At 43.1% G+C, this 27,683-nt stretch overlaps 2 protein-coding genes across 2 annotated transcripts in view; both read right to left on the bottom strand.

The window, feature by feature from the left end:
- Positions 1 to 20,730, bottom strand: part of BCL7A (BAF chromatin remodeling complex subunit BCL7A) — a 30,717-nt gene extending 9,987 nt beyond the window's left edge. Inside the window, exons 1-2 of the mRNA XM_065417967.1 lie at positions 20,639 to 20,730; positions 5,184 to 5,265 (exon numbers count right to left, since the gene is read on the bottom strand). Of these exons, the coding sequence (XP_065274039.1) occupies positions 5,184 to 5,265; positions 20,639 to 20,730 (174 nt within the window). The remainder of the gene's footprint in view (positions 1 to 5,183; positions 5,266 to 20,638) is intronic.
- A 2,937-nt stretch (positions 20,731 to 23,667) lies between these two features.
- The window catches only part of CFAP251 (cilia and flagella associated protein 251), a 30,945-nt gene continuing 26,929 nt past the window's right edge, over positions 23,668 to 27,683 (bottom strand). Inside the window, exons 19-21 of the mRNA XM_065417862.1 lie at positions 26,390 to 26,618; positions 25,053 to 25,154; positions 23,668 to 23,822 (exon numbers count right to left, since the gene is read on the bottom strand). Coding sequence (XP_065273934.1) covers positions 23,668 to 23,822; positions 25,053 to 25,154; positions 26,390 to 26,618 — 486 coding nt within the window. The remainder of the gene's footprint in view (positions 23,823 to 25,052; positions 25,155 to 26,389; positions 26,619 to 27,683) is intronic.

Below are 27,683 nucleotides of genomic sequence, written 5' to 3'. Positions count from 1 at the left end.
GCCCACCTGTACGTTATGCTTGGGGGCAGCTCTCTTTAGAGAGAGGAGTAGAAATTTACTAAAGAGAAGTATTTGAACACGTACTTTGTTCCCCCTGGATGTTCGCCAGAGCTCTGCTGGCCTTCAGAACACAATGAAAAACTCATTTTATTTTCGGCCTAGCATCTGTTTTGCCTAGGGCTAAGACTGTGGACGACTCCTCCCCCACAGCTGGTGTATCGGGAGGCTTAAAGGTATATAATACTCCAATAGGTATATAGTTTAATTTATTATGCACCATTAAGGTGTTTTGGGGGTATTTTTATTGCTGTTTTTCCCCATTCCCAAGAGCTACAAAGGCAACTGGAAAAGGAAAGACAATATCAAGAGAATTCCTGCCAAGACCTAGAAGCCAAAAGTGGAGGCAACGTCATTAGAGTAAGGGCTGGGATTTGGGAATTCTTTACATGATTTCTGACTCTGCCACTTTGGAGCCTTGAGTATATCAATTCCCTGCTTTGTACCTCAGTATCCTATTCTGGAAAATAGGGATAACAGTGATCTACCTCACAGTGAAGTGACAAACATTACTGGTAAAGCACCTTGAGATTGCTAGATGAAAGACTGGCAGGCTGCAAGTGCCAAGTATTTTAAAGAGTATGAAGTGGTTCTGAAGAGAGAATGGAGTAGGGGTAATTATCTCCTGGGAGGGCTGTATTATGAAGCAACAGCCTGCTCCAGGTTATCATCTAGTCACCTAGGACACAGCATCTTCACTTTTTGCATGCATTTTTGAATGTGTGCATGATGGTAATGGTGGGGGACTGAGAATTTTCACATGGAAAGGATGGCTGTTTCCTGCCTGCCTCCCTCCCACTGACCCAGGCTGCTGAGACTTCTCCCTTCTCCATATACAATGTAGTTTCTGCATTAAATCCAAAAGGCGGAGCAGGAGGGATTATGAGAGAAAGAGACATCCCAGCAGCAGCAAGACAGTCCTGCATGCACACACTCCTGCTCCATGTCCTGTGTAATAGCAGGAGCTGCAAGAGTTAAAGCAACAAAAGAGATGTTTGCATCCATATGAAAATCCATGTCTAGAAAGGGATGCAGCATTTTCAATTAGGAGATGATGTAATTGGTCTCCTAGGAGAAAGTGCCAGCTGCGCTGCTCTTGGAATACCCAGTTCCTGCTGAGAGAGAGGAGAATGAAAAGCCAGACTTCAGGGGGGGAGAAGCTCAGTAACCAACCCATTATGATCAGGCAACACTCTCCAATGAGGGACAGAAACAAGAAGACAATCAAGTATGGTCTAAGGCTGCAGAAGAATTTCAACAAGACAGACACTGGGGCACTTTTCTCTATCCTTGGAACAAGGTTTTTTTCCCCCCCTATTAAAATATACATCATAAATACAAACACTTACATATACATATTTCAGAAAGTTATTGACAAATCTAACAGCTCTGGATCAAGGAGGCCACGCTTCCCAGAAGCACTATGTTTCTTTTCAGAGGGAGCAAAAGGGTAGCAGCTGAGTGAACAGCTCCTAAACCATCCCACCAAAACAGCTCAGGTGGGCCTACGAGCACCATGTGCATTGATGGGGGGAGACACTAACCATGCCCCCTAAAATGGCATACAACTTCCTTTGGGGCCATGGAGCATTTCAGGACACATTAGTAAGACCCCATCCTACCATTCTAATGAGCACTAGGAGGGTATCTTAATCTGCTTCTGTGCATGTAGGCCAAGGGCTGGTGGAGAATAATCCTTGTGCCCAAATTAAAAGACCAAATTTTGCCCTCCTTCCTTTAGATTCTCTCAAAATGTATAGCTCTTTTCTGTTCAGGGATCTCATGTGCCACAAGGCAGAGACCCTTTCATCTTAAACAAGGCTGCAACAGCATGTGAATGTTAGAATGACCTAGTTTCAAAGGGCCTCTGTCAATTAGTTTTAGACTCAAAATCAAGGGTTATTTGCCCAATATGCCAAATTATGGTCCAAATATTCTAACTGGTTACATGTGAAAAGACTCTCAGACAAATACAGAGCCTCACTGACTGTAATGAGGATCCGCCTATGCAGAGACGATATGCTCACACAGAATATGTCTATGAATTCAGTTCTAATGTACTATGAAGGACATTTTTAAAAAAATGTCAGAAGTATTCTGCTGGATGCAGGCTTAGATGCAGGAAAGTTTGCCTGGAAAAACCCTAGAAATTGTAACTCCCACATCTCAAATATATTTAACAAAGCATACATTATAACAGCAATCATTTTCTCTGTATAACAAGTAATCCAATTAGTGCCAACACTTATCAAAGAGATAAAAAGTTTCTATGCAGAACACTTCTGTGAAAAAATAGGCATCCTAACTGACGAGAGCTTATTTCACACACAAGCTGTTCAGCTTTGAAGAAACTTTTAAATACAAGAGACTCTCTGGAAATCTTTGCAGCATGTCAGCTAGTGAAGTCTTTAGCCCAACTTTTTTTTATTGTGATTACATTTACATAGACGTTCAAGACAGGCATGTTAATTTAAATATCTCAACCATTCAACAGCTGAGGGAAGGTGTTGTGCAAGTCCATGAGGGAACCATGTAGCTCCAGCAATGGATGCAGCTTCCAAGTATATCATCTACATCTTCTAACTGGCCACAGTAGCAAAGCGGAAAGTCACGAAGGCCTCACTTATAGACATTTGCAGCACACTTGATCCCTCTACATCTGAAGCAATTAAGCTTTGCCACAGATAGCTTGGAAGGTCAAAATCAGGGGCTGGACTGTTGCATAGGCATTGGCTCTGTTTGTAGCTTCTTCTTGCCATCTAATGGTGACAGAGGTTCTTTAAAGCAGTGGTTCTCAAAGCCGGTCTGCCACTTGTTCAGGGAAAGCCCCTGGCGGGCCGGGCCGGTTTGTTAACCTGCCACATCCGCAGGTTCAGCCGATCGCGGCTCCCGCTGGCCACGGTTCGCCGCTCCAGGCCAATGGGGGCTGCGGGAAGCGGCGCGGGCCGGGGAATGTGTTGGCCGCCCTTCTTGCAGCCCCCATTGGCCTGGAGCGGCGAACAGTGGCCAGCGGGAGCCGCGATCGGCCGAACCTGCAGACGTGGCAGGTAAACAAACCGGCCCGGCCCGCCAGGGGCTTTCTCTGAACAAGCAGCAGACTGGCTTTGAGAACCACTGCTTTAAAGCAGCGGCCCAATTAGCACACAGCTGCGGCCCAGCTGTGTGCTAAAGGCCACCAGGTCACAGGGTCCAGGTTCCCGGCTGCTTGGCCACCCAGTGCGGCAGGGACTGGCCTCATGTTGCGGGGGTCTGGGGCTGCCAGCCAGCCCTGCAGAGGGTCCAGAATCCAGGGGCTGCCACGCGGGGTCTGGGGGCTGCCATCCGGGGTCAACGTCGGAGCTGCCAGCTGCCATGTGGGGTCAGGGTCTGGGCTGCCGCCCGGCTGCCCTGCCGCACAGCTGGGTCCAAGGTCGGGGCTGCTGCCTGGCCCTGTACAGCAAGGTCCGGGGTCCCTGCTGCCCAGCGGCCATCCAGCCCCCGTCCAGGGCTCCACTCTGTGGAGAGGTCTCTGGGTGGGAGGTGCTGGGCATAGTGCTCTGGGGATGGCAGGCTGTGGTTCTCAACCTGTGGCCCACTATAATAAATAGGTTGAGGACCACTGCTTTAAAGGAACTGTCCAATGGCAGATTGGTGGATTGGAGACTTCTTTAAACGGGGTAGATGTGGCATGTCTTGCACCTTAAGGAGCAGATTCTGCAAGATGACTGAAGTCACGTAAAGAAACAGGTTCAGTTTAACATAACCTCAATCAGAAGACAGAGCGAGGCCTGGAAATTGGGTTTTGAGTAGTGTGAATCCAGGCTTCAGTCTTTTTTAAGAGCCACTATTTTGGACATTTTACTAGACCAGTGGTTTTCAACCTTTTTTCATTTGCAAAATTTCAAATTGAGATGCGGACCCTTTTGAAAATCTTAGGCAGTGTGCGGACTCTTGGGGATCCACAGACCACGTTGAAAACTACTATTCTATGGTAACAACCACCTTTCGCGGACCCCTTAGACGTAGTCTGTGGTCCCCCAGGGGTCTCTGCAGAGCACAGGTTTAAAACCACTATACTAAACTATTAGTTCCAGCAAACTGCAACTTATTTCACACTTCTGCTATAGATTTAAAACAGTGGCAACATGATCCAGTGGATAGGTTACCAGACTGGGATTCAGAAGATCCAAGTTATATTTCCCTGCTCTGTCACTGACTTAGTGTGAGACCTTGGGTAAATCACAATTTCTCTCTGCACAAATTTATCCACCTGTAAAATGGGAGTAATAATGCATACTTACCTTTGTAAAGAACTTTGAGATCTACGGATGAAAAGATAAGTGCTATTAATTTTTATTTTCATTATAAATGCTGTTTTATGCCATGTGTCTATCATAGCAAAAAAACAGAGTGAATTCACAGTGCACTGCACAGTCAGAACATCAATAGGCTGCATGTGCAATGCTTATTTATCAGGAGAAAATAGTCATTACAATAGCAGACAACATTCTACACTGCTTGGCTTGAGCATCTTAACCAATACAATAATACCTCACATTTCCATGGCACTTTTATACCAAAGAATTCTAAAACACTTTATAAACTACACACACACACACAGAGGAATCTCTTTATAAGACACTGAAATAAACGTGTCTCTACTGTGAGATGTGGCAACTGTTTAACGATGCACAGCAAGAATACAGGATACATACTGTGCACAGTTAGCTGTACAAGTTACTTTCCTCTGATGGTCGTATGGAGCTTTCAAAAAGAAAAAGGTGAGATAAAATCTTTTTTTTTTCAATTAGGAAAATATGATTACATTGGAAAGTGGGGATGCAGAATCTATAACTAACTATTTAAAAAAACTGACTCGCTTTCAAATTAACAGTATCTCTTTAAAAGTCACATATTAGAATGAGACTTGGGGGGAAAAGTGCTACCCTACTGAATCACCAACAATACTTTCTGCAGCAACCTCAGTTTCCCTTGGAAGTCTTCTATTTAAGTACTAAGGCCCAACCCAATATTAACTTTGAGATCTGAGGACAGACAATACGTCCCCTTACGACCTTGACTAAATACTGGTCTGCAGTTCCAAAACTTCTAAGATATCTATCTGTAGGGTGTCCAGAAATACTTACATCATCAACTTTGGGCTCTGTTACTGGTACCCATTTGTAAATTCTGAGGGATGTGTCGCCAACTGTCACCCATTTCTTCTCCCTATAAAATTACAATGCAGGAGAAGTTAACATTAAAAACTTCATATTCACAAAATGACCTACTATGTTGTCAAGGATTTAAATGGGCTATCATACAGTTAAGATGATCTCTGTTATACCATCTTTAGTACTGTAAGTATGTATATATAATTACCTGCATTTAAAAAACAACCAATTATAGCCTGCAAACAAATTCACAATTCTAAGAGCAGTTACTGGCTTAGCTGAGTGACTGCAGTAGCAGTAACGAGACCTGGGTTAGAGATATGGTTGAGCAGAATTCTAGCCAACCAAAAACACAACTACAATGGTTTCAATTTTATTTAACTTTGTATAAAGCAGAAGTTTTCAGACACATGATATTTTGGTTGCTGTATAGTTAAATTTAGTGATACTGGAAATCTAAATGCTGTCTGACCATTTAAATTTTATTTTTGGAGAGAAACTTTCTGGTAGCAATTTTACTGTTCACTCAATACCTATGTCAAATAGCTTTGAAATTAAGGCTGGCCTATTGGTAGCGATATGTGCTGCCATGCAGAAGGCTAGAATCTGATTCTTGGACCCTGGCTCCCTGGACCAGCTGAGGTTCGGAATACTGTGGAAGAGGGAGAGCATAGCCTACAGCACTCTATGAAGACCCCTGCCTGCCAGCCAGCCAACCATGAAGTGACACTGAGGAGTTGCACAGGGAATCTGTCCGGAGGGTGCCACTGCAACATGGGGCTATGAAGACATACAGAGTGGGGAGATGACACAGATGCTGAGAACAACTGAGAGACTGGGAGACCGACTCCCTGAGAACAATCATTACACAAGAACATTAAAGGAAGGTCCACAATGCCAGAAAAATTTCATCTAGTCTCTGGTAATCAGTTTTCAGGTCACAGATCATCACTGCTGGTTAGCGGATTCAAAATAAAATTCTGCAAACAGATCGATTAAAAACCTAGCAAAAACACACTAATGTCATTGATTATTGAGGAACAACTAAAATTAATTTGGTATGATTTCAAAACATTTATGGATTTTGGGTCTGGGTTTTTTTTTGTTTTTTGCTTTTAAAAAAACCCACAACACTACAGCTGGATTCCAAATCTATTATTTAATACATTGTAAAACACACGTTCTTGGCAGGACGGGAAAAGCTTTGTCACTCCTGTGCGTTTGTGATAACATCTCCTCCAAGGTTTTTAAGAAAGGCTTGCAGAATCAGCAGCAGTCACATTCTAGAAGTGCCACCGCCACCCTCCCTCCCCCTCTTTTCCCTTTTTGGCTACTGACAATGTCAACCTCATCCTTCATCTGCCCGAAAGGATCCTCTTTCCTGCTTAGAAAAGGAACTATTTATGGCACTTTGGTAACAAATTTTGGCTTTGTCAACACTGACATTTGTTTGAAATTTGTATTTAAAAACAGCATTTAAACTCCAATTCAGATTAAATGGTTTCCCGCTTCAGTTCTTAGATCACAATTTTGTAAATGTGGCTTGGCGCCACCCATTCATTCATACCAAATGGACAAAGCATGTCAGAAACCAATTTAACTGGAACTCAGTTTGAATTCTGTTCCTAAACATGATAAAAATGGCAGTGGAGATAAGAGCATGCAAATGCTAAGGAGAACAAACCTGTAAAGAGATTCTCATGATACAGGGTTTGTTTGTTTTAAGGAAACAAGACAATCTAAACTCATCTCTAGTTAAGAAAGCCTTTGAAGTTATGGAAACAAGAATGGATTTTAGTATCAAGGCTTTTTTAGTCTTCTCCTACATCAAAATATTACTTAGAGATGCTGCACTGGAAAACCAAAAGTTCAAGGTACCTGGTTAGCATCTCAAAGCAGCCTCAAAGCAGCATCTTCACTGGACAGACTGTAGAACACAGGAGGAAACCTATATTAGTAACTTTTTCCTTCTAGTATAAAAATTAGCCCCGACATTTCAATTCTATTAAGCTTCCTAAGCAGTATTTTTAACCTTTGATAACCTCCAACCGAAAGGATTTTTTCTGATTTAAATGAACAGAAATACCACAACACGAATAATAATTTTTGATGGAAGTACACCAAAGCCCCAATTCTGCAAACACTTATGCATATGAGCAATAACATTGAACTTAATGGGACTACTCACTCATGTACTTCACTTTACAAAGGTGATTGCAATACTGGAACTTTAGAGAGCACGAGTACTAATAAGAATGTAGAAGACAAGCTTCTTTAACAAACTCTTAGTTAAGCTGCCAATGTAAACTCTGTAACAAGTAAAGAAAGTTAACTGGTTTCAAACACTAACAGATACCTTTTAAAATCTAGAGAATGGGCAAGAGCGTTCAGCTTCATAATTTATAGTAAGTACAGATGAATGCTTAAACTACAAGTACTTCCTACAATGTTTTTATCCACAATATTTATCATATTCCCATTTTGAAAACTCCAAATTGTATTCTGATGTCCTCAATGTTATTTACTGTACAAAGAAAATCACTCTGATCTGCTAATTAAAGCATTTATTTTAATTAGATAGAATTAACATAAGATACTCATTTGTGTTTCCAACAGCACTCGCTATGTGCTAGATGCTGTATGAATTATGAACTGTAGCATGGTCTAGAACAGAGGTGGGCACACTATGGCCCACGGGTGATATCCGGCCCGCGGGACCGTCCTGCCCGGCCCCTGAGCTCCCGGCCGGGGAGGCTAGCCCCCAGCCCCTCCCCTGCTGTCCCCCATCCCCTGCAGCCTCAGATCGCCATGCCGCCGGGCAGCACAGCTGCGAGTTCCTGCTGCTCTGAGTGGCATGGTAAGGGAGAGGGGGGGAAGGGTTGGATAAGGGGCAGGGGATTCCAGGGGACAGAGGATCGGGGAGTGGGACGGTCAGGGGACAGGGACCGGGGAGGTTGGATAAGCGTGTGAGTCCTGGGGGGCCTGTCAGGGGAGTGGATAGGGATCGGGGCAGTCAGGGGACAGGGAGCAGGGGGGATTGGATAGGGGGTGGGGTCCTGGAGGGGCAGTTAGGGACAGGGGGCCCCGGGAGGGGGAGGTCAGGAGACAAGGAGCGGGGGTGGTTGGATGGGTCGGGAGGTCTGAGGGGGGGCGGGAAGTGGGAGGGGACAGATGGGGGGCAAGGGCCAGGCTGTTTGGGGAGGCACAGCCTTCTCTAGCCGGCCCTACATACAGTTTCGCAACTTCGATGTGGCCCTCGGGCCAAAAAGTTTGCCCACCTCTGGTCTAGTAGTTGACTAAGCATGGGACTAGAAGCAAGGAACTCCTGAGTTGTATCTGCTCTGATTTGACACCTGGGTCAAGTCAATTCTCTCTGTCTCCGTTTCCCCATACTCACCTTGAAAGTTAGTTTGTTTAAAAAAAAAAAAAAATACTAACTTCCAATTGCCCCCAACCATCCTTGCCAATTTTTCTGGTTTTACAATCGGATCGTGAAAGGGCATCACATTTTGGTCTAAATTATTTTAATTTGTTTTAGGTTGATAGTGATCCTTAAAGGTTTGCACAATATTTTGAAGACAGCAATAGATATGTAAGTATTTAGAATTTAATGCTTATCTCAGGCTATGTCTACACTACCACTTATGTCGGCAAAACTTATGTCGCTCAGGGGTGTGAATATTCTATGCCCCGGAGCGACGTAAGCTGCCCCGGCATAAGCAGTAGTGTGCACAGCGCTACGTCGGCGGGAGAGCTTCTCCCACCGACATAGCTACCGCCACTCATTGGGGGGGGGGGGTTAATTATTCCGACAGGAACTCCCTCCTCTCAGCACAAAGTGGCTACACGAGAGATCTTACAGCAGCCCAGCTGCATCGGAACAACTGTGCCACTGTAAGCTCTCTAGTGTAGGACATAGCCTTAGACACACCAGTACCCTAGAACTTAAGTTACATAATCACTCAAGGTCTAATTTTAAATAGCCAAGACTTTCTATGCAAAAATTATATACATAAATCCCAAGGCCCTCAAAGAAAACCAAGCGTCAAATTGCATGTATAAATGCAACACGTTAGTGGATGAAACAGAATACCATGTATTACATTTATACATGAAATGTCAAGAGGGCTTTTATATTAGCATTAAACATCAGAAACAAAAATTGTTTAACAGAACAAGAACCGAAAGCCTTTGCTGCAGATACAGCATTGCCATTTAAGCAGAGAGGCTTTCAAATAGATCAGACTTGAAAAAATCCACTACTTGTTACAGTTTCTTACCATGTCTGCTATTTGCTAAAACAATGTGTGTTTAAACAAGGATAGCTCCCGCATACCCCATCTTCTCTTGATGGTCACGAAATGTCATAATGCTGAATTTATCACATCACACTCACTTGCATTGCAACAGAGTTTGGTGAAAATCACAGAATTATGACTTCCCTGTGGGATCAAGCAGAAGGAGAAAGGGGGGAATGGGGAAGAAAATGCCATTATTAGACACACAAAATATCTCTCAAATGCACAAAACTGAAAAAAATGAAAATATTTTTTCAACTTTAGGCTCTCTCTTCAGAGTTGGGGATGTGACTTTGTAGATGTCTGTATAGTGACTAGCAGAAAGGTCTCTCGACCCTATTGTCATATAAAGAAATAATAATCACAAAAATAGCATCAGACTAATTGAAAAAAAAATACTGACCAAGGACATGTCCTTTGGTTCAAAATGTTCTTCATCCAACTGTGTTTCAGTACGAAAGCTGCCATTTAACTTGTATACCTAAGGATCCATTTTTATGCAGAGTCTACTAGTTCCCCAAGTTGCAGAGATGGCTCTTGTTGACTGCACTAATCTGAAGGGTATGTTTATAATGGGCCAAACTCTAATGCAGCTCCCATTGAAGTCAGTGGTACATGAATATCAGAGAGTAGAATCTGACTCAAAATCGAATATGCAATGAGCCACAAAACACAACCTAATTCAGCCACATGAAAGGGGCACTATGAATCATGACAAAATCTCAAAGAGATGACTTGATTACACTAGAGAAAGTGCTAACACCCTTTCAACTACACCAGTACTAGAAACGTTAGAAGCACTAGCTTGGATGTAACACTTGCCAGCACTTTTAACCATCAAACTCTGTGATGGGTTAGATGATATAATGTCAGGGTGGATAAAAACCAATGATTTAAAAAAAAAAAAAAATTAAAAAAAATCCGATTTTTTTGATAAAATCTTTTTTGGGGAAAAAACCTATCTAACGATAGTTTTAATTAAGATACATTAGAGCTCAAAGATATCTCATCATGGAATAGGGATTATAAATTCTAATTCTATAGTATGAGACAATATATTCATGTAATGTTTAAGAAGTTTTATAAATGAGTTCCAATAGTTCATGGATTAGGGACCCAATTTTATGGGGTTCCACAGGCTTCTGTATAGATTATTTAGGTTAATCTTTCTATTTACCCACCAATGGGACTCAATGCTCAATCTAGAAGATACCATCAGAGATGCTTAGTTTTGTAGCTCTCAAACTGTGGATTTGTGTCTCCAGAGGTAACATGCTTGTTAACAGCAAAAATTTTTTAAAATAAATAAATAATATATAGAGGTGAGAAATAACAGACCTCAATCCTATTGTCCCTCTGCAAATTTGTGTACACAGAGTCAATCCCTTACCTCTCTCTAACAGTGCAAAGTTTCAAAAAGTTCAATTAATAGAAGACTGTTGGGGGCGGAATAGATCTGGACAAGGAGAAGAAGTCTGGAGATAAATGTGAGACGCGAGGGACATATGCTTGTTTTGTTAAAATATATTTGCTGTTGAAGAAAAAAATCTAGAACACTTCACGTTGTTGTTTTAGTTAAATAAAACAATTTAAATGTCTGTCTGGTGCTGTTCTCCTCCTAATACAGCATGGCAAGAAAATCCTCCAAATATTAATGATTATCCTGTTGAATTGGAGATAGTTCACCTCCCAGTGACTTCATAAATATCTCCTTCAATTATCTTTGGTAAATGAAATAACCAAACAATCATTCATTTTGATATAGCTGTAAAACTAATCTGAAAAGTTTTCAAAATAAATCACTGTTAAAAAATGTATAGTGTGTACCTTCTAAAAATGAAACCTACATCTATCTCTGAGTTGTGAAGAATATGTATTAAGGTTATAACAACCAACAAGAATGTATTTTTATGTAGAAAACCGTGATTAAATCGAGTCTTCCTGACTAGTGATTTAAATCAAATCCACCCTGTATAATGTCAAATGCTGGCAACAGCCACATAGCTATGGTAGGGCTCCCAACATTCCCAATGTTGGTGGAGCTGAAATAATCATAGAATATCAGGGTTGGAAGGGACCTCAGGAGGTCATCTAGTCCAACCCCCTGCTCAAAGCAGGACTAATCCCCAGACAGATTTTTGCCTCAGAACCCTAAATGACCCCCTCAAGGATTGAACTCACAACCCTGGGTTTATCAGGCCAATGCTCAAACCACTGAGCTATCCCTCCCCCTCTAATATTAGCAATGGTGGGAAAATGTTGGCAAGATGTTAACCCATTGGTCCACTGATTCTCCAGAGGACCTGAATTAGTCTCAGATGCCTCTGGCTTTGTCAAAACTAGAGTCAGCTTTGTGCTAACATTTTAATTTTGATCTGTGTGGATGAGCACCTATTTTTTCCACCTCAATCCTGAATTTTCAGTTTCAGGTTGAAACAAATCCCAAAATTCGACACAAAACTCAGTCAAAATAGCTGAGATTCACCAGGCTTTGCAGTCAAGATACAGGTTATATACAATTTTGATGCAAAAGCACAAATTGGCCCAAGTTCTACAAACTGAACCAGGTTTCCTCTAAAGTGCTGTCTCCCTTGGAGAGCCAGAACATAGTTTAAAGTTTGTAACAATACCTGAAATAAGTGAATTTCACATGGTTGGGGTTTCATGTCATACTGCTCTAGCAAAAGATTTCCTATTGGTGCCACATGAAGAAATCCCAGATCTCTATCATTTTCAGGGAGGGAATGGAAAGGGGAAAAGCCAATGTTTTGAAATTCTTATAAAGTAGGGAAATCTACTTTAAGGAAGAAATACCAGCAACAAAACCTGAAATTGATCTTTTCAACCTCAGAAAGTTAAACAGCACGTATTTTGTACAGTCCAAGGAGAGACAATGAATAGAGATGCTCCAGTGGTAATGCCTACAAGTGCCAATCTATAGCTAGCCACAGCGTATTATGGTTCTCCACCAGACACACCTGGGAGAGCACTATGATCTCTCAAACTCCTCATCAACAAATGAGTTACTTTGCTCCTTAGCTCTCACACACATTGGTAACATTTCCTAGTCTGTGTCCCAATTAAATACTCTGCTGTGGGGCCAGACTTTTCCATAATAAATATTGAGCACTTCTATAATAATACAACCACCTGTTCATCTGTAGCTCTCAAAGCACTTTACAAAGGAGGTCAATATTATCATCCTCATTTTTACACATAGGGAAATGGAGGCACAGGTAGCGGACTATTACTATTATTATGATTTTCATCCATGATCTCCAAATGCTTTACAAAAGGAGGTAAAGTATCGTTATCCCTGTATTACTGCTTGGTAAAATGAGGTAAGAGTGGCTAAATGACTTACCCAAAGTCACACAGCAACTCAATGGCAGTTAGAAAATGGAACCCAGGTTTCCTGACTCCTAATCTAGTGCGCTATCCTAGACCGCGAGATTGGCTCAGTCTCCTCTTGCCTCTATTGTTGGTGTGTATGTGGGAAATGATGGGTTATGGAATATTAACTCCCTATACTGTACTTGTGAATTATTTTTCTGCCTCACTCAAGCCACATATCTTGCGCCCCCAAAATCCTGTGATATGCATTATGCAAATGCCTTTAATAAATAAGCAGATATTTACACTCTCTCTCTCTCTCTCCCCCTCATTGAAATACTCTAAAACTTACTTTCATCGAGTAAAAATATTCCAATATTTTCTGGCATATGGCAGAAACTGCCAAGTTTTTGACCAATCTCTTGGAATAGTATAAAATGTCCTAAATGATCCTACCTAGAATCTAAAGATGCTTCTCAGCCTTTGAGCTATACATGAAACATTAGGGGAAACAAAAAGAGATGTGCCTCTTAAATCCATTAAGATACATTGGACTGTAAGCACTTTTTGGATAGGCGGATTGTAAAATTATAAATATTTTGGCTAAAACAGGGACTGTCCCTTGTAGCATCATGGATGGTCAGCATTTCTGACATGTATTCAAAAGTCACATGCACAGAATGTATATTTACAGCAGCAATACCTACTCAGATATATGCTTGAGGCTCTTCTACAATATAGGCCCACTGATACAGAGCTTTGAAACAACCTAATTGAGTAAGCTGCACTAATCTCAAAGATCAAAACCATTCACAGTGAACAACTATTGTTATTATAACAGTTGTATTAAAGCATTGGTTCTCAAACTTATTTGATCGGGTCCCCCTTGTGTCTGTAGTTATTTACACTCCCCCTCCCCCCTAAGTACATATACCGTCACCCACCTCTGAAGACAGTGCCACGCCAGCAGCAGCACACTTTTCACAGCAAACAGCCACCCTGCTGCCCGCCCCCAGGGGCCCACAGCCAGAGCCCTGCCACCTCCAGGTGAGCCGGAGCCCAGGCTGCTTCCTGGTGAGGGATTGGGTGGGGGAGGAGAGTTGATGCCCGGGCTGCCTCCCGGTGAGATACTGGGAAGGGGGAGAGGGGGAAGGAGAGCCCGAGCAGCAGGGCTCTGGCTGTCCCCTTTATCCCCACCTCCTTGGTGTGCACAGCCCTTCTGTACAAGCCCCAGCCATCCAGGACTAACAGTCACAGCTCTTCAAACAAACAAAAAACCAACCAAATAAAAAGGCACACAGCTTGGGCCTTTTTTGACACATTCCCATGCCTCCCATGGGAGGCCCACCCCATAATTTGAGAACCGCTGTATTAGAGTAGTTCCCAGAACCACTGGTCAGGATCAAGCCCTCACCATTTTAGGCACTTTGCAAACATATATGAAGATACAGTCCCTGCTCCAAAGAGTTTACGGTCTAAGACCATGCATATTTTCTAAGGGACATATTCTGCCTGAGTAGAAAAATGACCCCAAAATGAGCATACATGCATATAACACAATAGTAGTTACTGTGCACCGATATTATGCCCAGTAAGAAGCCCAGTGCACCACCTCACCTCTTAGTTACATACAGTAGGGACAATGTGCGTAGGAGCCATTGTCTGGGCAGAGGGGCCTGCTCCTGGACTCATCTTTCATTCATGAGTGCAATACTCAGACTACAATAAAAATATAACTGGGTTCAAAAAAGAATTAGATAAATTCAGGGATGATTGGTCCATCAGTGGCCATTAGCCAAGGTGGTCAGGGATGCAACCCTATGCTCCAGAGGTCCCTAAACCTCTGATTGCCAGAAGATGGGACTGGTTGACAGGGGATGTATCACTCGATACAAGGGGGCAATGGATCAGCGTTCGCGTTGTACTCCTCATCAGTACCCGGCCTGGGCCGGGCAAGCTAATGATCCAACCAGTGGACCAAATTTGGCAAAGAATCCTGGTCATGTGCCATCTGACTGCAACCCCAATATAATCGCCATCCTTCGACTTTCAAGACCTTGGACTGGTGCTTCAAATTCTTCAGCCTAATATTGAGGGCCTTTCACCAGCCAAACGCAGCATCATTCATGCCTTAGCCACTCATCACAGTATTGACGTAATCTGTTAGCAAGAAACTCATGTTCTAATTAGCGAAGCAGGACATTATGGTAAATGGCTTTAACCTAATTTCACACATCCCAGATGCCAAATATGGCCATGCAACATATGTGTGCTCCAATATATCTGATGCTGTTCCACTCTCCTCCTCCAGTTTTTATGATGTGATCCATGTTGGTGGCTTTAGGATTGTCAATGTATTTAAGCCGCTGAGTGTGCACTGGAACCAGCAGGTCCTTCCAACACTTGATAATCCAGCAATATTCATTGGTGATTTTAACAGCCACCACTCTCAGTGGGGATATGCTGATTCGGATGACAACAGTGAATGGTTGATGGACTGGGCGACTAACAATGACTTCATGTTGATTCACGATGCAAAACAATGCGGCACATTTCTTTCAACTAGATGGTCAAAAGGTCGTCCGACCTTTCATGGGTCAGTTCACCAGATGGCTGTTCACAACTAGTGAGCTGTATAGTACTTGATAACTTCCCTCATAGCCAACACAGACCATCGCTTATCCACATTGGGCTCCAGCTACACATCATTCAAAGCTCAACCAAGCGTTGGTAGAATTTCTGCAAGGCAGACTGGGAAAAGTTCTGTGAACCACTGGAACTTACTGTGGTTACCATTCCGTCGCATTGTATGCCAGTCGACGAAGCCTGACGCCGATTCCAAGGAGTCATTTATAAAGCCACATGCTCAGCTATACTACAGGGCTGTTGTCCAATTTACACTCCCTGCCTGAGTGCCAAACGCCAAGACTTGCTCAGAAAATTCGAATTATCTGGTGACTCGGACATTGCTGATCACCTGACTGAGTCTCTAGATGCAGCCAGGCTTACTTGATGGAAGGAATCTAGAGAGAAGCTTCACTTCATTTATTCCAGTCAGAAGTGCTGGAACTTGATCCGCGGCTGGGCGCTGCTCAACAACCTCCAGGTCAAAATTGCCCACAGCTTAAGCCCAGTGAGGTTGCAAGCCATTTTCTGGGGGTAGCAAAGGTCCCACTGGAGAAGCAATTCAAATGCAAAGTATGTAACAAATGGTGCCTACTCTGATATCAGAATGTGGGGTAAGAATCAACCAGAGCCATTTATGGTCGACGAGCTAGAGAGGGCCCTTAATTCCATCAAGATAGGCACAGCAGTGGGCTATAACACGTTGCTGGAATTCCTCAAACACCTTGGACCAAAGGCATCACAATGGCTTACTTAATTCTATATACGGGTCATTAATGAGAAGAAATTACCATGCACTTGGCACGAAGCAAAGATTATTGCCATTCTTAAGCCAGGCAAGGACCCCTACAATGTGTCATGTTACCATACCGTATCCTTGCTGTCAGTGTTTTTCAAGGTGTTTGAGAGTCTGATCCTCCAACGAATCACTCCAGATTTGGATGTCTTCTTGCAGGTCAAGCAGGCAGGGTTCAGGAAAGGACGCAGGACCTATGATCAAGTCCTGGCCTTGACCACCTTTATCGAAAATGGTTTTCAACAAAATCTAAAGATAGGAGCAATCTTCTTGGATCTGACTGCCACCTATGACACAGTTTGGCACAGAAGCCTTTTGTTTAAACTCTCCCAAGTTGCCCTGCGTTGGGTGGTCAAGGTAGTAGAGCTCTTCTCCAAAAGAGGAGGTTTAGAATACACATCGGCAACTGCTGCAGCTCTTGGAAGCGTCAGATCAACAGCCTTCCTCAAGGTTCAGTTCTTTCACTGATACTGTTCAATGTGCACATCAACGACCTGCCAGCTACATTCTTGCGCAAGTTTATCTATACCAATGATATCTGCTGCAGCTACCAAACTCAGTCTCTCTCAGAAATTGACAAGATCTTGAATGATGATACGAAACTCATGGCAAACTCTCTTAGTCGATGGTGATCACAGCCAAGCTTTTCCAAAACAGTTTCTAGTGTATTTCATCTGCATAATGCAAGCGCAACACACGAGTTAAACATTTTTCTCAACGGCCAATGCCTGCGGCATGATCCAAACCCAGGTTACTTCGGTGTGACATTGAATAGGTCATTAACGTACCACAACCACTTGAGGAAGACTGCAGCCAAAGTCAGCATTTGGAACAACCTCCTCAGAAAATTGGCCGGTTCAACCCGGAGTGCGAGCACTCGGATTCTTAGAACATCAGACCTTGCCCTCTGCTATTCAACAGCAGAGTACTGTGCTCCTGTTTGGTGTCGCTCATCTCACACGAGGCTGGAAGATGTAGAGCTTAACAAAACTACGCGTATTATTACCAGGACTTTATGGGCAACTCCGTTGCCGTGACTACCGATACTTAACAACATAGCACCACCACAAATTCGCCGTGAGAAGGCATCTGTCAGGCTGCTGGCCAAGATCCATGAGAATAGCAACCTGCCTTTGTACACAGACCCTTCAACCACCTGCCAGCTCACCTGTCTTCTAGATGCCCTTTATGGTCATTTGTGCCACCACAGGATATGACGGTGGAATCTACTTGGCGCAACAAGAGGACAGTGACAACAGTTGTTAATCACTCTCTCATCACTGACCCAACCATCTGTCCACCAGGTTTTGATCTGCCGAGACATCTGGAGGTCATCTCTGACCCCGTTTCAAATAGGACAGGGCACCTGTGTGGCCACTCTCTTTAAATGGGGTTTTTCTAATAACCTGCAATACAGCTGCGGTCAACTTCAGACTATTTCACATATCCTTGACAAGAGCCCACTGACTTATTTTGACAGCGGGTTACCGGCTCTCCACCTGGCTGATGATGATGCAATCAAATGGCTGGGCACATTGTGTGCATACACTGATATATCACTTTTTAAATTGCCCTGTTCTGTTCATTCCCTCTGAAGCATCTGGTACCGGTCACTGATCTGACTCAGTATGGCCATTTTTAGGTTTATATTCTTATGTTATGCTACAGTCCAACTATGTAGTGCTCTATTTTTGATCCAAGTAATCGAAGCACTCACGGTGGGACTTTTCAGCTCCAGTGGTTGCATTTCCACAGTAAAGATGTGAATGGCAACAAATTGCTCCCAGTTATAACAAATTAGGTGTGGTACTCACTCTCCCTGCAAGTTGCATATGTAGCTCTTGACAAGGTGTGGGTGAGGCTGGTGTATAAATCTCATAATTCACAACAAGCTTCTTCTCAAAAATGTTTGTCACATAACTCAAAACATTTAATGTCTCAGTGCCTTTACATTCTACATGGCCTATGGGGATGAGAAACAAGAACAAAGAGACATGAGATTTGTTAACAAAACAATGAGTTCCAACAGATTCATGTGAAAAATGTCTTTGTACTAAGTGGTTTATGTAAGTACTGGTCAGACCTCCATGCAAGAAGTGACACGGATAAATCTGGCAATGGTCAGAATAAGTGCTTTCAGTAATTCTGTAAAGTCAGCCTTAAACAATCTACCCTGTGAGGATTTAAATTTACAAATTCCATTTGAATCCTAAAATCTTTACTCTTGGTACAACAAGCCAGGCTAATATCTGTGCACAGTTGCTGTGACGGTAGAAAACACTTGCAAAAAGAGATTAGCCTCTCTTATTTTAATTTGTTGGCCATGAAGAAAAGATCAAACTCCTGCTTCTCCTTCTCTTCAAGCACAGTCAAACTCCTCTCTCTCCTGTACTCTGCATAGTATTATTTAAAGGAAACAAGTACCAGTTCTCTTTAATGAAATATCAGGAAATTAAAAACAAAAACAAAAAAACAAGCATCCAGCTACATTACCACTGAGAGAAAGTACTGTCACATCTCTCTACCTATTGTGTTTGACCCCTCAATACTAACCAGCCAGTCAGCAAAGAGCATTAAAAAAATACATAGTAGAAGTATTATTTCAGGAACTCTGTACTATCATCAGACTATAACACTGAGTGCTTCAGCTCCCAACACAATAGATGGATTCCTACTTTGAAATCCCCTTCCCAAGTCCTGCATTAGTGGACACATGTTTTGCTTCTTTGTCCGATTCAAGCCAACCAGCCTATTCACAGAGTTCAAGGGCTTTAAAATGGCAACAATCCAGTTCAGGGAGAGAACAAGAGAAAAATGCAGATTTATTTCTATATTTTAATCTTTTGTTAAATCAATTTGTTATGTAGTTTATAACTTTAAAAGAGGAACCTTCATTTTATCCTATTCCAAATATATGAGTTATGCAGATTAAAACTGGTCCCTGGGATTTACGGTGTCTTTTATACATTAAAAAAAAAGGCATTTTAGGATAGATATACAAAAGCTATTGAACATTCAAGGTCAAGCCATTTGAACAAAGTAACTCTTTCCTGAGTCATATTGACACTGCTCTTTATCCCATCCAAAAAACCGAAACTGTGTATTGTGCTACAATAACTGTTCTACTGTATTGTTTGACTACTTCATGTTGATTTTCATAATAAAACTAGGAAAGAGAAAAGCATAAAATGCCAAAACACTTCTAAGGTTTAATAAAAGGGAATTATTTTACTATGGGTACAACCTTTAATTATGCAATTTAAAATAAATTCAAACCAATTATATCTCTCTCTCCAATTCCACTCAGGATTTAAAACCACCAGAATGTTAAAATAACACACTTTTGTTCACATCTGATTTGCTTGTGTGTGATCTTTGAAGCTTTTAAAAAAAAAATGAAAGCCTATTGGGATTTTTAATACAAGATCCTGGTTTTACTACTTGTTTTCACCCAACTCTCAAGCATGAAAAAATAAACACCACCTTTTTGATTTACGGACGAAGATCATGATTATTTCTGCAACATTACAAGGCATTTCAAAATGTGTTTCCCTAAAGAGCCTCACTAATAATACTTTTTAAAACCTCATCCCCGTCCCTGTTTTTGACAGGGAAATTTCAGAGAAGGGAAAACGGGTTTCTTTTGTAAGGAACTAAGGACAGTAGGGGTCTGACTCATGCCTAGTACATCTGCTCCCATCCATGCACCGCTCCCTGCCGGGCCCCTTCAGCTCTTCTTTGATTCTGGGGGATGACCCCCCCTTCACAAATCCCAAAGCGTTGCATTCACTCCCGCACCCCCATGACTCTGCAAGAGCCCCTAGGATGGGATCGGGGGGGGGGAGGGTAGAAGATATACACTCTGAGGCAGCATGAAGAGGGGGTGAGACAGAGATCGAGGGCACGGGACGGTCTCGGCAACTGGGCCAACCACGGTACCTAACTAGGACCAAGGGCAGCAAGGGGCGATGGGAGGGGTGAGCTGAAGGAGGCGAGGGAGACAACGCAAGTGGGGTTTGGGGCAGGAGGGGGGAAGAGAATAAAGGAGGGGCCAGGGAGCAGGAGGAGGGAGGACATGGGCCCGGGGGCGCTCAGCCGCGGACCCGGTGGGTACCGGGGGGGGCTCGGCCGCAGAGCGGGGAAGGACGCGGGCCGGGGGCTCGGCCGCACAATGGAGCCCTGTGTGTCTATCTGCCTCTCTCCCCCTCACACGCCGCCTTCGCGTGACTCGCAGGAGCGAAATGGCTTGTGGGTGAAGCCGGCTCCCCGCCCCGGGCCGCCCGCCGGGCTCCGGCCCCGCGCGGGGGTGGGCAGGGGCGCAGCGCCGCGGCAGGCGCGGCCGGGGGAGGGGCCGGAGCCCGGCGCGGCCCGCTCACCATTTGCGCACTTTCTCAATGGCCGCCATCACCCGCTTGATGTCATCCTTGGCCCGGCTGCGGGTCTCGGCCCGCACCGACCGGCCCGACATGCTGCTGGGGACGGGGGGGGGCGGCGGCGGCTGCGGAGAATGCGGAGCTCGGCCCGGCCCGGCTGGCTGCGCCGCACGCACAATGCTCCGTCCCGCCGCTCGGCTCCGCCCAGACTCAGCCGCCCGCCGCCGGGGCTCGCGCACTGCGCAAGCGCCCAGAGCCGCCGCCGGGCGCAGCACGCGGCTGCCTGGGCTCATGGGGCGCGGGCGGGGCTGGCGCGCGGGCGGGGGTCCCCCCGCAGTCAGTGCCCCGGCCACGGGACCTCAAAGAGCTTCAGGGCGCGAAGGGGGGCCAGGCCTTGGTCCTGGTTCCGGATGTGACACACAGTGGCTATAGCAGGGGGCTGGGAGCCAGGACTCCTGGGTCCTGTAACCAGCCCTGGGGGGAAGTGTGGGGGTCTAATCATTAGAGGAGATGGGATCGGGTTTTGTTACCAATTGTGCCTGGACTCACTGTGGGATCTCACCTTGGGCAAGTCACTTAACATCTCTGCGCTTCAGTACCCCCCCCCCCTTCCCATCTACCATATAGGGGTGTTGGGAAGCTTAATGAATTTATGTTTATAAAAAGTTTTGAGAATCTCAGATGGGGAGATGCTATGGAAAGGCAAAATACTGTGGCTTCACTCCTCTTCCCCCAGTGGGCAACAAAGTTGTGGAAATAAATTGCAGGACTGTAAAGGCTACTTTTAGGAATTATTATTTGTTTATATAGTGCTGTAAATACTTCTGTGATATAAATATGCAAATATATGCCCAAAAGACACAACCCCAGCCTTTAGAAAGCGTGATGATAAGCTCTAGAAATAATTGATTCTCAAAACGATTCTGAGAAGTTTAAGATATTTTTACTGTAGGGAAAGTGAGGCAGAGGGGTAATTTTCTAAAAGAGGGTGTTAATGTCAGAGCTGGATTTAGAAATAAGACTGACAGCCTCTGTGCACTGAACCGCTCTTCTCGCTGAAAATCTAAAGAATCATCATGTGATGTATTGCTTTGTGTATGTCTGAGCCTTATTGTCTGTGTCCAAATTAGATTGTAAGCCCCAAGGGCAGGGATCACATCTTTGTATAAGCAGGTATTTGTGTAGCACAGAGTACACAGAGGGTGCTCAATCAGTAATAACATTAGATCCATTTGTTCCTAAACTTTGTGTTCATTACACTAAATACTTGTTATCTTTGAGACTCCTATAGTGCATTCTCTTATGGATGATAGACTGTTTGAGTGACTAGTTTCTGATTTAGCCCTTGTGCAAACAGTTATGGCACTATGTTGCAGACTTGTGGTTTGCTGTTTAGTGATATTTCTTTTTCAACAACATGTGATTTATAAAACAATAGGAAAAGGATATTTAACAATCTAGTTCATCAGGCATCACATACACATTTTTGTGTGGGGAGGGATAGCTCAGTGGTTTGAGCATTGGCCTGCTAAACCCAGGCTTGCGAGTTCAATCCTTGAGGGGGCCACTTAAGGATCTGGGGCAAAAATCAGTACTTGGTCCTGCTAGTGAAGGCAGAGGGCTGGACTCTATGACCTTTCGAGGTCCCTTCCAGCTCTATGAGATAGGCAGCAAGTGAGCCAGATCCTCAGCTGTGTAACTCAATGTATCTCTAATGACTTCAGCGGAGTTCTGCTGATTTATGGTATCTGAGGATCTGACCCAACACATGTACGTGTGTGTACATATATGTAAAAAAAACTGGTTGGAGAGCAGGTCATATGAAGCAACACCTCTTCAGGAAATCTTTGGCACACACCCTATAATACTTTGATTTGTGTTGTTTGACCTTTATCTCTTCACTGCCATGCAACTAGCTATACATCTTGCTATGTGTACTAACACAACTATAATTATTTCTGTGATGTAGAATAGTAATCTCCATGCAATAAACATCACCACTGAATGGAACACTTTTTAAGGGGCTACATGATTATGCAAAGACCCATTGATGCTGAGGGGTACTGTAAAAAAGGAAATGAGTTCAACAACTCACTGATCTTTCTACAGCAACTTGCATTGGCACCATTACACTATTTATACAAGCACTGAGTAAGACACTCTCCCATGGGCATGACTCTACTAATTGGAATAATTAACACTCCCAAAAAGAAATACAAAGTTGTGAGGAGCAAAATGGAAGCCCAATTTTTAATCCATCACAAAATAGAATGCTCCCTTCACTAAGATTCATCCTGTGGTATATTCAGATATAGTACTTAATTTAAATTGCTATTTTACTGTAAAGTTTTTGTGAATAAACTTTTCCTGTAATATGCTAAAACTGGACTATATTAGTGCAGCTTTGCATTACACCATTAGTGTAAACCTGCCCTAAAGCTAATGTTACCAGTCACGGGAGGATTCCTCCCAGGACAGGGGATTGTGGATGGCATAGAGCTACTGTACCAGCTCATATTTCACTCTTTTCCCTGCATCCTTATGCTATGGTGATTCCTGATTGTCCTAATGGCCCACTGGACCATTAGATGGATTTAGAGCAAAACCATAATGTTGCACTCTGAAGAGACCTCTTCAGGGCAGCATTTGTGATTGATACCATAATGTCAGTCTTAGCAGCAAGTTTACTTAACCCAATCCTGTGTTTCGTGCATTCATTTTGGAGGTCATTGATCAGCAACACATGGTGTCCCTAGGGACAGAGTAAGCTGCTGCTTCTTGATCTCCAAACTCAGAACTCCCCCATGGTAGCACTGCTTCTTGACTATTGGCCCAGACTTTGTGAAGTGTTTAATCCTATAGCTTTATGACACACTGTAAATTGACGGAACATCATAGAGTTTGAGGTATGTTTAGTTTACTTTATCTTTATTTTATAATAAATACAAAAATATAGTTTCCCAGGGGTTTGAGGAGAAAAGATGATTACAGAAAATGCATTTCTGGGTAGAAAACTACAAACTCTGTGGCAATTATGACTCTGCTGACTCTATGCTACTTGTGAGTTCATAATTTTTTTCTGTCTCAGTTTCATCTGGTTCAGAAGTAGGTAAGCCAAGAATATCAGCAGTAAATATCTCTGCTGTGATTTCCTCAGGAATTTCTTCTTCCATCAAAGCTGCTGCACCTGAAGGGGGAAAAAAAAACAACAACCCCCAAAGCAATCAGGTTTCCAGATCAATAGGACTTGTCAGCAGCAGTGTGTTGAATGGAATGTCTACAAAAATACATGAAAGGGGCCTTATATAGTATCAGTTTAATACTTAATACGTCCCCTGTCACGGAACAAAGGCACTGATCCTGTGAGGTACAGCACACCTTCAACTCCCACCGAGAACTAGATCTAAACTAAATGATCTATAGCACTATACTTGTTCATTCCATCTCTGACTCCTCTAATCCTGCATGGCTTTTTTTCCTATTACGTATCCATGATTTTCTTGAAAATGGTTACAAAGCCATCTTGAGCATGCTGCATTTTGAATACTGTTATTCAGATATCTGCAGACTCCACTCAGTTGCTTTAATAACAATATTCATTTTCTGTTTCAAGTAATTTAGGCATAAAAGAACATATTTAGGCCCAGATCCTTATGAAAAATGACTTGGGACCTTTAACATCTATGCAGAATGGACTGGTCCTTGGTTAGTAAGATCTCATCTGTAAGACCCACACCCAGTAAACCGCACAGCACTCACTGTATCTACTTCGGAAGGACAAAGTGCTGTTTCTATCCTGCTGTGATTTGATTTGAATCTAGGGTTTCAAGGAATCCAGGTATTTCAAACCTGGTGTTTACACCACTAAGCTGTTCCCTCCAGGAGATGCACCTTCAGTAGGCATACATCAGTTGTGGAAAATCCCAACTGAATGTTATTGTAGACACTTAGGGATTGGGACACTCGTTTCAGAAACTACATGAATATGGCAGAAGTCAGGAGTTCCAATTACAATGGACATCTCTGCAAGGAACTGAAAAGAATTTGCATATTATAAGATTCTGCTTTGCCTGTGGATCACAACAGTGGGTGAGCCCTCCAGCAAATATCTCCAGTTTCCATTCCTAGACAGCAGATAAACAGTAATGTAATGTAGTCAAGGACATTGTTACATTTCACTGGCCATTTAAATATATATGAGTTTCAGTCTGCAGTAGAACTTTTCTCCAATATCAGTGGAAGTTAAGTGCATGGACCAAGGACAGTATTTGGCCCTGTGACTATATTTTGCAATCCCAGCTGAACATTTGTAACAGCTATTGGAGTAACAAGGTTAATAGGATTTGCAGTTTAATTATTATGTTAAAGGAATTGAAGCAATCTTATTTCTGTGTTTCATAGAACATTAATCCTGTACCTGAGGGATCATAGATGCCCAGCTCAGATCTCCCACCCTCTGGATTCATGCCCAACAGGGTGGTAAGACACTCTGCCAGCTCCTCCTCTGTCATATGCTCCCCTACACACACAAAGCAAAAACACAATCTCTAAGCTCTCTCATTAACACAAACTCAGCACAAACATATCTAGCAAGAATGGCATAAGGACAAAATAGGATGGTTTGGGTTCCTCCAGGGGGTAGCTAGTACCACCATTCAGAATGCATGATCACAGTGCAAGAAATTTGATCCAAGAGAAATTTGTTCTTGTGAACGACATGAGTTTTTGGCATATAAATTAGGTTTCTGGGAGGGGGAAAGGCTACTGGATCTGACTTGTTGGGCCCAGTTGCACTTACAGCAGTTTTCACTCTTCCTTTTCATAGGAATTCCCAGCTCAGATCAGTGGTCTACTGGCAGTAGCCAGCGCCACAGCAATTCAGAGGAAGGTGCAAGAAAACATTTAGTCAACTATTACAGAATAGCCTGCACATAGGAGTTTATTCCTAACCTCCATCAGTCAGTGGTTTATGCCCTGAAGCATGAGGATTTATATCCCTTTTAAAAAATGTTTTATCCTATGTCATGTATCTGTGGATGTTCTCATCATCCATATGTGTGTCTAAACCTTTTTAACCTCCTGGTAAGCCCTTTACCTCAATGACACCATGCGGCAATGAGTTCTACAGGTTGACAATGTGTGTGTTAAAGCAGTATTTCCTCGTATCCATTTTAAATTTGCTGTTTTTCAACTGACTTGGGTGCTGTCTTGTTCTTATAATAAGAGAGGGAGTATAGAAGTACCTAATTTACCTTCTCTGTGCCAATGCCATTAATTTTGAATATCTTTATCACGTTCCCTCTCATTCACCTCATCTCTAAACTAAACCATCCCAATCTTTTCAATCTCTCCTCATAAGAAGTCATTCCAGACTTCTAATAATTTTCATCACTCATTTCTGGACTCTCTTCAATTTCTACTACTACTTTTTTGGAGATCGTGTGAGTTGAACTGAATATACTATTCCTGGTGAGGGCAGACGATCAATGAATATAATGGCATTATAATATTTTCCAAGATCCACACTCTTCAGAAAGCACATGGAATACTTGGAGTGTGCAGCAATTTTCAAACAGGAGGATACAATCCAGTTGAGACAACGTATGTGGTTATTTAATTTAAAATTCTAAGACAGATGAGGTAACATGCCACCTATTGAAACTTGTCTCCAGATAACTTTTCACTGCAATGGATACTTTTTGAAATGAAGGGCAGAACAAGCAAACATAAAACTTATGTTAGGAAAATGCTCACCTCTGCGCTGAAGTTGTTGCAGTAAGTCTTCTCTGTTGATAACGATTTCTCCATTCTCAGTATCATAACCAAGAACTTGGAAGGTATTTTGTATTTCTTTTATTGACAGGCCAAATGCTGGTCGATGATTTATATAAAGTTTGATAAAATCCCCTAAATTGATATTTGTAACTTGTTTTCCAGTGTGCACGTACTCACTAAATTTGACTTCATTTATCATGTCTTCAATCTAAAAGTCAAGACAAAGGACACTTATACAAGGTGGGTTTCTTTTAAAGCATTGGACCAGTTTCTGATCTCAGGGATGCCAATATAAATCCAGAATAATTCCATTGAAGTCACTGGATTTACACCACTATAACTGATTAGAATCTAGTCTCAGATTAGTTGACAGTGTCTCTTTAAAGAAGTTGTTTACCACATCAAAATTACATCAACCCCAGTAGTACAATTCCTGCAATACACTGGGGTCTTTCTGTTATTCTCAGAGAAGCATTTTGCCTGGGATATAATATATTGGGGAAATCTTTCGTTATGAGATGTATCCAATAATTGACATGAGAGGGGGAAGGAATGATTCCCCCACAGGCCATGCAGTGAAGGCAGAGCAATTCTCTGGCTGCCTCACTGCAGCCCTCATTGCAGCTGTCTCTCCACTCTGGGGACAGTGGACAGCGAGTCCACAAAATGGTGACTCCAACTTGCTACAAACAAGTGTGCAGGAAGTCTCCACGCACGCAGCTGGCTATGTGGTATGCACATCATGAATGAGCTTCCAAAATTCTCCTCCTTCCACCCCCACTCCCAATACCCACTCATCCTGTGCAGCAGAACTGCCTCTGGGGCCCTCTGCAACTCCAGAGGACTGGACTTTGCTCAAAGGGTCCCACATCCTGCCCTTTATTTCCCTGTATCACTCATACAGCAGTCTTTCTATTGGGCAGGCAGGCAGTGCCTGCCTCTTTGTCACTAGCAGTTTAACAGCTTTCCTGAAGCCTGCTGCTGTGAGTCAGAGTGGCATGCAGCCTTGCAGATGTTTGTTTGAAAGGCAGGTTCTGTTCCATGCCTTTATTGTGCTCATGTTTAAAGAGGCAGCAGCCTCCTTACAGTTAAAAATGGAGCTAAATGTTGGGAGAATTCCCAGTGCCAACACGTACCAAGCATTCTACTCCCCAGGAAAGCAGGCCAATGCAAAGCCTCCATGGGGAGGCTTTTGCATTCAGCCGTGGGCCTTTGTCCTCATGTCACAAGTTTTTCCACTGAATGGTGCTCAGAGAAGATGGAAATCATGGAC

This window comes from Emys orbicularis, chromosome 16 (assembly GCF_028017835.1).
Source record: "Emys orbicularis isolate rEmyOrb1 chromosome 16, rEmyOrb1.hap1, whole genome shotgun sequence".
NCBI lineage: Eukaryota > Metazoa > Chordata > Testudines > Emydidae > Emys > Emys orbicularis.
This window is presented reverse-complemented; position numbering and strand designations above follow the sequence as displayed.